The sequence below is a fragment of the Myxocyprinus asiaticus genome, chromosome 11, assembly GCF_019703515.2.
Source record: "Myxocyprinus asiaticus isolate MX2 ecotype Aquarium Trade chromosome 11, UBuf_Myxa_2, whole genome shotgun sequence".
In the NCBI taxonomy this organism is placed as follows: Eukaryota; Metazoa; Chordata; class Actinopteri; order Cypriniformes; family Catostomidae; genus Myxocyprinus; species Myxocyprinus asiaticus.
Window position 1 is genome coordinate 29,133,609 of NC_059354.1, and position 10,974 is coordinate 29,144,582.

General features: G+C 37.8%; 1 protein-coding gene across 2 annotated transcripts in view; it reads right to left on the reverse strand.

The window, feature by feature from the left end:
- Positions 1–6,192, reverse strand: part of LOC127448109 (syntaxin-binding protein 5-like) — a 228,013-nt gene extending 221,821 nt beyond the window's left edge. For both annotated transcript variants that reach the window (XR_007898457.1, XM_051710407.1), the window contains exon 1: positions 5,344–6,192. Coding sequence is in view for 1 of the 2 variants with exons in the window: in XM_051710407.1 (XP_051566367.1) it covers positions 5,344–5,511 (168 nt within the window). In the remaining variant the exon portion in view is untranslated. The remainder of the gene's footprint in view (positions 1–5,343) is intronic.
- Positions 6,193–10,974: the final 4,782 nt, after the last annotated feature.

The window sequence follows — 10,974 nt, forward strand, 5'->3', positions numbered from 1 at the left end:
GCAAATTTTGCTGTTATTCCTAATTTTTCAAAATGTAAAAATTCAAGCCAGTGGGCCCATGACCAAGGTAGATTGGGGTATGGAACAGGGTTTTAGGAGGGAAACCTCTCTGCATTTGCATCTTCGACTGATGCCAGGTTTGTGTACATGACAGGCTCTTGAAGGGGCGATATTAAAACTGACCAAAAACTTTTGAATATTGGCTGAATAGCCAAGCAGCCTCTTATCCGTCAGCAGAGAAGATTCAATCATATCAGCGGAAAAGCAAGTTATGACATTTTGATCAAAGATCATGAGGTCAAATTTATTTTATTTAAAAAAAATAAAAAAATAAAAAAATAAAAACATACCAGTAACATGTATTAAGAATTTTAAATTGGGTCAATTTTGATTTCATGCCGACTTTAAGAAATCATAAAGATAAAAAATAGAAGAAAATGTTGGGTAAAAGAAGATATGGCTCTTATTAAAAGTGTGAGTTATCATGTGATGTAAATAAAACTACTGGAAAAAATGGTGAAGGAAATGTTGTGAACCTATCAACAATAGAGACTGAATACAACTCATGTATTTGTCTTTGGTTGAATGAGCACAGCTTTCCTGTTGAGAGATGAGGATACATGTAGGCAGAGTGGGCTACTCTATAGAGCACAGGCTGTGCTGCAGTCTCAGAGCGGAGGAGAGGAAGCCAGCATTGTGGACAGAGTGCCACTGCCAGAATGATGCCACAATATATTTCCTTCTGAAATGTACAACTTCCAGACATTTTCATAAATGAGAAAACTCAATTATATTTGTTGTCATTTGCAAATAGCTAAAGAGTCAAACATAAGGCTGTCTGGCTTTAAAAATATATATATTTTCCATCTGGCTTTAACCTTCCATTATGCATTAACATACATATTCAATATTTTATTCTATTTTTCTACTATGTCTTTGACCCAATTATTATTGTGTGCATGTCATACTTATACTGAAATGAAGAGAGAGATCTCTACATTCCACCACACATGAAACATGACAGCCCATGACTGGAGCTGTTGTCAAAGCTCATGATTCAGTTGAGTGATCATAACCAGAAAGGGGTGTCACAGTCAGTTCTTAAGCATATGAGAGGACATTCGGCAGCCTGCTTCAGATCTCAGTCTCCAAGGCCTTGTCTCAGTCAACATCCTAAAGAACACATCTCTCTCCAAAGCACAAGGTGGATCCTCCATGTCTCCAAATCTCTCATACAATTTCTCGTCTCTCGCATACTCTCTCGAATTTTCCTTGATCTTGTGAAATAAAAATTTAAATGTACTTTGTAAACATATGTTAACTTATACTGTACAGAACTCAAAACATCCTCCCAAGTCCATGAAGACCATCAACTGAAACTAAACCACAAAAATGTCTGGTTCCGAAATCCTTGGATTCATAACAGACACCCAAATGCATAAATATATGGCCACAACAACATGGCCTGCCCAGTCGCAATGCAGTTCATTCTTAACTATTTCACAGCATACAATTCTAAATTATTAATGTTTTGGCACATAAAAAAAATAAAAATAAAAAAATAAAACTTTTTATGATGTGACACCTTTAAAAGAAAAAAAAAATCAGCCTACTGTTGTTTTTAATTTAGTCAAAGACATTAATGCTGTGTAAAGGGTGCAGACTAAGTGGTATATAAAATGCATAACACTTGATTTGACTCTGTAATCTAAAAACTTGATTTAACTCTCCCAAACACCAACATGTGCAAGTAACCAGGATGCCCTACCAGCACTAAATGCGCGTGCGCGTGCGCAAGCGCAATACGTTTGCCACATTCAAAGCGTCATTTCTGAAGACTCGCCAAAAATGTAGAGCCACTTTTAACTACTACTACTACTACTACTACAACACAACAGCTGGAAAATGATAGCAAAACAATGTTGTTAAATGAAAACACGATTATTGTCGAAAAAACAATTGTTGTCAAAATATGATTATCGGTGTATATTTTAGGGTTGAGGTTACATTCGGGTTTTAGGCTATCTATGTGCTGCCTGACAAGACTTTGAATGTTTTTTACTTCAGATATAAGGGTAGAAGTGTATCCAGATAACTTTTTGTCTTATAATATGCGTTTATGGTCTTCATGAATTCTGGGATGTCCAACCTGTTGTCTGAGATGTTCTAATCATGTTAAATTATTTGTAAGTCACTTTGTGTAAACATGTCTGCTAAATTAATATATGTAAATGCACGTCACAGTGGCACTGGAGGCTATAAGGTCTCGTACCAGCTGGAGTCTCTCTTGCCGTATATTCCCTCGGGAGAGCTGAGCAACATGGCGTGTGCATGGACTGGCAGTGAATGAATATATGCTGGGAATATTTCAAAAGAAGTCTCATATAGCCAAACGTTTAATTAAACTGTGATTTAAGCACATGATACATCCCACTAATGTTCCATTTAAGCGGTATTGTTGTCATTTCTCCTTCCTTGCAGCTTTTTGTTCCTTTCTAATTTGCTACTATGTTGAAGAATAAAACACGGCCATTCTGGATCGCTCTACAGACTGCATCCAAATCTCAAGCTCCCTTCGAACCAAATCGAGCAGGGTCAGAATCATTGCAGTCAGCTTCCGCCAACACGTCCAGCTGGTAATGGCCCCTAAAAATCTAAAAATAGCTTGAAGAAAATCACATAAGCCTGGAGACTACAGCAGGCTCTCTCAGTTTTTATGTAAGTGAAGACACCTCGGTTATGTCATCGATTCCCCATCACTTGACTTCTCCACTGCAGAGAGGATTGAGTCCTAAGAATACAAAATCCTGAGCAGATGATAGATGGATGGATAGATGGATGGATGGATGGTCTTGGCCTGGGTCTGGGTTTGGGTCTGGATTTATCAATTATCATATCTTCTTTTGAGTTGGCTATTAAACCATGTTAATTGTCAGATCAGGCAGAAATAGTGGCATGAGGTGGCAACTTCACATTTTCACTTCGATTTAAAGTGTAGATTAAATAGCACAAAAAAATTAGTAACAAAGAACTTGTCTATTATCCCTACATCATAATCAGTTATACTAATATATATATATATTATAAATTCATGTTTATCTTGCGCTAAACATTCTGTCCCCCTCACTTCTGAAATGTTTACTACGCCCCTGTATATTATACCTATATACACACAGTTGAAGTCAGAAGTTTACATACACCTTAGCCAAATACATTTAAACACAGTTTTTCACAATTTCTCACATTTAATCATAGAAAACATTCCCTGTCTTAGGTCAGATAGGATCACTACTTTATTTTAAGAATGTGAAATGTCAAAATAATAGAAGAGAGAATTAAATATTTCAGCTTTTATTTCTTTCATCACATTCTCAGTGGGTCAGAGGTTTACATACACTTTGTTAGTATTTGGTAGCATTGCCTTTAAATTGTTTAACTTGGGTCAAATGTTTTGGGGAGCCTTCCACCAGCTTCTCACAATAAGTTGCTGGAATTTTGGCACATTCCTCCAGACAGAACTGGTGTAACTGAGTGAGGTTTTTAGGCCTCCTTGCTCGTACATGCTTTTTCAGTTCTGCCCACAAATTTTCTATTGGATTGAGGTCAGGGCTTTGTGATGGCCACTCCAATACCTTGACTTTGTTGTCCTTAAGCCATTTTGCCACAATTTTCGAGGTATGCTTGGGGTTATTGTCCATATGGAAGACCCATTTGCAACCTAGCTTTAATTTCCTGGCTGATGTCTTGAGATGTTGCTTCAATATAGCCACATAATTTTCCTTCCTCATGATGCCATCTATTTTGTGAAGTGCACCAGTACCTCCTGCAGCAATGCACCCCCACAACATGATGCTGCCACCCCCATGCTTCACGTTTGGGATGGTGTTCTTTGGCTTGCAAGCCTCACCCTTTTTCCTCCAAACATAACGTTGGTCATTATGGCCAGACAGTACAATTTTTTTCATCAGACCAGAGGAAATTTCTCCATAAAGTAAGATATTTGTCCCTATGTGCACTTGCTAACTGTAGTCTGTCTTTTTTATGGCCGTTCCTTGCTGAGCAGCCTTTCAGGTTGTCTCGATATAGGACTCATTTTACTGTGGATATAAATACTTGTCTACCTGTTTCCTCCAGCATCTTTACAAGGTCCTTTGCTGTTGATCTGGGATTGATTTGCACTTTTTGCTCCAAACTATGTTCATCTCTAGAAGACAGAATTGTCTCCTTCCTGAGTGGTATGATGGCTGTGTGGTCCCATGGTGTTTATACTTGCGCACTATTGTTTGTAGATGAACGTTGTACCTTCAGGTGTTTGGAAGTTGCTCCCAAGGATGAACCAGACTTGTGGAGGTCCACAGTTTTTTTTTTGTTTTTTTTTTTCTGAGGTCTTGGCTGATTTCTTTTGATTTTCCCATGATGTCAAGCAAAGAGGCACTGAGTTTGAAGGTAGGCCTTAAAATACATCCACAGGTACACCTCCAGTTGACTCCAATTAGCCAATTAGCCTATCAGAAGCTAACTGACTAATTGCCTAAAGGCTTGACATCACTTTCTGGAATTTTCCAAGTTGCTTAAAGGCACAGTTAACTTAGTGTATGTAAACGTCTGACCCCTTGGAATTGTAATATAGTCAATTAAAAGTTAAACAATCTGTCAATAAACAATTGTTGGGAAAAATTACTCGTGTCATGCACAAAGTAGATGTCCTAAATGACTTGCCAAAACTATAGTTTGCTAATATAATATCTGTGGAATGGTTAAAACATTAGTTTTAATGACTTCAAGCTAAGTGTATGTAAACTTCTGACTTCAACCGTATAATATATATATATATATATATATATATATATATATATATATATATTAAAAAGCTGGAATAAAAGTTTCAGTACGACCATCCTGATATGAAAGATGGAGAGTTGGATTGAGAAACATTGCTTGTCTGTAGTTTGAGTCCCATTAATGTTCGAGGGGGCCCTTGGATTGCACATATTCACGCAAATAGTCCAACGGATCTGGCTCCATTCTTTGGGACTGAATGTATAGTCAGTATCTTACAAATGGTGTTTATGTTTACAATTATTTAGTACCGTTAACTGCTGTTTAAACGAACTAGTTCACTGATAGTGCAATACATCTGTGGTTTACTGTGCCTGATGGGTAGTACTGTGTATGTCTCATTGTAGATTTTTGGGCTGCAGTTGCAGTGCAATTTGTGGATCTTTCTATCAACAACAATACTCCCAAATCTGCATTGATCAGCACAGGTCTGTTGGCCAAAACTAGCTGCACATCTCTAATTACAGATATGCCCTTTGCGACAATGTGGAGGAGGGCACCCACCTTACAGATATGGAAGTGCTCCGACATCAGTGTCTCCTGGATTTCCAGCTCCCGTGGTGTCGGTGCCGCACTGGGGGTCCCGGCCGCACTGCCACACGAAGGAGATCCACTTGGATTGACAGGTGAAGAAGTGGTCAGCCCGTCCAAAACCTTCCGAAACTTCTTCATCTTTATGCTTGTCTTATACTTTTGTCAACGTTTCTCTTGGACAATCTTAAAACCTGCCGTAAAGACACTTAAAACGGCATAGGAGATGATGCGGCTTCACAGCACGAATTCAGGCGGGAAAAAAAAACTCCGCTGGCTCCTCGCTTCTTCCTCTTTTCAGGGATTTATATGTAGTACAAACAGTCGCAAAAGAACATTGTCTTACGTAATAAGGCTGATGATCACAAAAAAGTGGTTGAAAAAAGGCGAGGAGAGAGGTCTGGTGCGCATTAAAGCCTGAACCAGGCTGGAGAAGAACCAAGAAACTTCATGCTACTTACGCAGGACAGTATCACATCCAACTAATCAACATTCTCAGCAGCCATTTCAAAATATGTTAAAGTACAATTAAGTTTGTGAAAATGAATGTTCACATGAACGGTCGCCTTATTTTCGCGAGATTCAGTCGCTGTGCACGCCAAAAGTCACGTTCAGTGTTTGTTGTTTGGGATCAAAGACGTAGAATAGGAGAGACTCGCCGCAGAGAACCAGCGCACATCGACAAGCCAACATCAAATATGGACCACAAACTGCCGTAAAAGGACAGGAAATTATACCACCTGAAAGGTTTTGTATAAAAATCTCCCCTCTCTCGTATGAGTTGTTTGGGACGAGAGGAGGCGAGTACCATCGACCCGCACTCAGAATCTCTCCAGCAGTCGAATGCGAGCTGCTGTCCAGGGTACTGAAAGATCGAGCGAAAGAAAGCCACGCCCCTCAATTCTCTGATTGGACCATGTGCCACGGCCCCGCTGTTATCTCCGCCTTCCAGCGTTACCGATTGGACCACGTGCTTCAGAATCAACAAACAATGAAATAGTGATTTAAATTTTTGCACAATTGCTCTTTAACTTCATATTACATGTTTTACCCTATTTAATTGTACCCAGCTTAGCTATAAACGCTTTTTCAAATGTATCGTGTTTTTTTTTTATTATTTATTTATTTTATTTTTTTCATGCCAGTCAATTTGAAAATTGGTTGTATAAATAAATATGATAAAGAATGCGTGGAGGAAGGATGCAGAGTTTGAGCTGGCTCTATTAGTCTACTTTTTGTTTGATCGAGGTGCAGTAAGTGTCTTTTCAATGTTAAAAGTTAGGTTTTTAAAATGCACCCTCATATCAACTGAAAAACATAAACATTAGTACAATAATGCAGTATCATACAAATAAATGAAATACTACACCAGACTTCCGGAGACACCCTTTCAGAAGTTAATAAGTGGCTGAATTATGGTTCTCCGGATGTGGCCACACTCTCTTCTGTGATGCAGCAAAGGCCTCCAGGAGGCGCTATAATGCGCATCTCGCACTTGCAGATTACATAAACGCTTACATCATCTCTCCTCTCGGCAGCGATTACACCATTGAGCCTTTTCCCCTGAAATCTGCTCATGTAGTTGATATCATCTCCTGAGATTTCCGTTCTGATGCTTCTCCTGTGAATATTATTTGCATTCTTATGATTCTATACTTGAAATATCAAATAGCCAACTCAACAGAAGATTTGATAACTGAATAATCCAGACCAGACCAGACCTGATAGATAGATAAATAGATAGACAGACAGATAGATAGATCTGTCTCTGTGTGTGTGTGTGGGTGGGTTGGGGGGGGGGGGGGGGGGGAGGGGGGTTGTTAATCAAAAAGTTGAACTGTGTTTCTGGGGCAAAATGTCAAAGTGGGTTCAATGAACTCTCTTTCTTCCATGGACGATAATACTTAAATGCATAATGAAATGAACTTTCAAAAATAAATGTACCCTGAGAAAGTCAGGGTCGCTGGAGTAAAAAGTGTGACAACTAGCCCTGGCCTCCCATATAGCCACTCTTGTTCATTCATCTCACTGTATTTCAACAGGGAAGAATGAGACCAACTAAAGAAGAGTGTTTGCAATTATCACAACTATAGGGTACAAACGTTATGCTTTCATGTATTTTTATCTTGACATTTTCAGTCGTCTATTGCTTTGAATGTTCATAGGTTATGAAATTATAGATCAGACTCAAGCTCCCCCAACTAACAGGCGATAATCTCAGTAGGCTGCCACATATAATTGCTCTTTAAAAACTTTTAATTAAATATTCTTTCCATCATGAAAGCCAAGGCCAAAACATTTCAGTCTATACTCTCTCCTCTTTATTGCCTCATACCTCAGATGAAAATTTCTAGAACTATCTAAAGGAAACAATCCATACCAATAGTGGCAAACCCACACTTTGTCTTTAGGTTTCCAACATTAAATTGCACTATTTCAAATACAATGCTTCATCAAGCTATATAAGTGTAGAAAGAGTCTAAAGGTTACCAGTTAGAGGTACAAATAAAACATTTGTTGCCTAAATGTTTGCTTATGATTGTTCTTCTTCTCACATTCTGCAAACTGGATACTGCAATGTTGTAAATGTGCCAAGCTTTATCTATGTTGGGATTAACGATTATATCATTCAGGTTTCTTGTCCTAATGCAGCTTGTCACTTGACTTAACATCCCACATGACATACTGTATATATTTGCTTATCTATCTACTTTGCTTATCTAGCTACTAACATTAAATGTTAATTTTTTTTCATTGTTCTTATTCATTCAGTTTTACTTTTATCTCTTTGATCCTGAACTTGATTACTGTAAGAATATTATTAATCGTATAATTTCTCTAAACCCAATTTTCAGATAATACAACTGCAATTTGATGACAATCTAAGATTAACATAGCTACTATTAGAAGCACTTACACATACAGTATTTTCACAATTAACTTTTAAGGCGTACTGAATGAGTTCATCAAAAGGAACTGAATAATTTTTAGAGCCTATAGTTTTATCCTTCAGAACAGGAATACGTTTTCTTTTTTTATTAAACTATGTGTACCACCAGCTGCCCACTGATCAGGAGCTCCTTTGGTTACTTTTGTTAGTCTGCACTATTCATTTTCCCACCTACATGCCTGCACTGTTTTTGGATCAGGCTTTATTTGAAATTTTTCTCTGCCTCTGGTGTGAAGTCAACTATGAAACTTATGTGGGTAAAAAAAGCATTCACTGTAGGCTCTTTGGTGAAGAGGGCTCACAGATGGAAAAACCTGTAATCAGAGTGGATAAAATCATAAAACAGAAGTGCAAGCTGTCGAAGCCTTTCCGCCATTTCCACAGTGGATGTCATTAGGAGACGTGTGAAGGCACATACTAGCAGTGTAACAGATTTGCATTTGTGTGTCTAGACTGTCCATCTGACCATCCCCATCTTCAATATTTAAAATTCAGCAGACATGTAATGTCATATGTAATATAAATTCTGAAACAATTAGAAAATATTATGAACATAGTATCATGAAATTAGTGTGGCTCTAACTTATGAGATGAGATAGGAAATATAAATGAAAATGTCAAAAAAATTACAAAAAGAAGGCTATCGTAAAGTGGCAGAAAGAACGAAAGAAAGGAAGAAAGAAAGAAAGAAAGAAAGAGAATGAAAGAAAGAAAATTACAAGCAGATATGTTATTTCCATGGGTTCTTTACCAAAGAGAGCAAATCAACGGCCTAAAAATATGATATGTGAAGATCACATGATATTGTGATGCTGGTCCCAGCTGCCTTTGACTGCAGCCTATCACATATTATGTTCCTTTTTAGCATTCAGCACAAAGCCAAAAAATTTAACAAGAAAAGAAAAGGATCCAACCATTCATTTCATCATCTTTCATCAAAATTGGGTATGTACATAGAGAGACTGAATTAGCGACTCTGGTCCTCCACAAAGGACTTCATGTCAGTCTCACAACTTCATCTTCACTGAGCCTAATACGCTTATTCAAATGGATTGAATTCAAACCCAGTGTTGTCAAAAAGTCCATTCCCATCTTCAGCTTACTGTTACTGTTCACATATCATGCCATTAGCTTGTTATTTTATTTTCAAGAACCGTTGAAGATGCCTTATTTACATCTTATTTTCATCCTAGGAACAGTCAGCTAAATGTAATTGAAAAAACGATTAGTTAGTTAGTCAGTAAGTTAGCCTCTTGGTTTAATATTTTGGATTGATACTGAACACAGCTTTAGACAAAAGTCAGTATACTATCTATAGACCACACATACTTTTGGAGCCACTGTATGAAATGATGCTAATGACTGAAAATCAATACGAAATGGACTTTCAAAAGTAAATCTACCCTGAGAAAGTCAGGGTCGCTGGAGTAAGAAGTGTGACAACTAGCCCTGGCCTCCCATATAGCTACTTTTTTTATGGTATTAGAAACACTCTTGTTTCATCTCACTATATTTCAACAGGGAAGAATGAGACCAACTAAAGAGGAGTGTTTGCAATTATCACAACTATAGGGTACAAACGTTATGCTTTCATGTATTTTTATCTTGACATTTTCAGTCGTCTATTGCTTTGAATGTTCATAGGTTATGAAATTATAGATCAGACTCAAGCTCCCCCAACTAACAGGCGATAATCTCAGTAGGCTGCCACATATAATTGCTTAAAATCTTTTAATTAAATGTACTTTCCATCATGAAAGTCAAGGCCAAAACATTTCAGTCTATACTCTCTCCTCTTTATTGCCTCATACCTCAGATGAAAATTTCTAGAACTATCTAAAGGAAACAATCCATACCAATAGTGGCAAACTCACACTTTGTCTTTAGGTTTCCAAGATTAAATTGCACTATTTCAAATACAATGCTTCATCAAGCTATATAAGTGTAGAAAGAGTCTAAAGGTTACCAGTTACCAATAAAACATTTGTAGCCTAAATGTTTGCTTATAATCATTCTTCTTCTTCTCGCATTCTGCAAACTGGGTTCTGCGATGTAAATGTACCAAGCTTTATCTGTGTTGGGATTAATGATTACATCATTCAGCTTTCTTGTCCTAATGCAGCTTGTCACTTGACTTAAAATCCCTCATGACATACTGTATATATTTGCTTAACTTACAGTAATTGTATTATCATGTGGCATATCACGACTGAGGCTTGTATGGCAGTGTTGCTTAAGGAACTCAGTAGGGGCCTTCTCCCTCTGCTGCTTGGTGGATGTATTACAGAAGAAATCCCTTTGTTGGGAGGATTTGGGGGTGAGAAAAAAGCAAAATAATCCTCTTCATCACTCACCCACAACAAACAGAATCCAAGATAACGCAGCTGCCAAGACAACGGCACGGGGTGTGTGCTGCACGACAGGGCTACTGCACTAATCTTCCCGCTCGAACCTGCAGACATGGATTAGTGATCATGAACACGTTAGGTGTCCTATAGGGCAATACAGTTGGGGAGTTTTGATTGGGTTGCAGACCATTGCATGTGGTTGATAATTTATTTACAGATTCCAGATTATTTAAATATTTGCTATTCAAACATGCATGAAATTAAGGTATTTTGCTCATATGTCAAAAAAAAAAAAAAAAAAAAAAA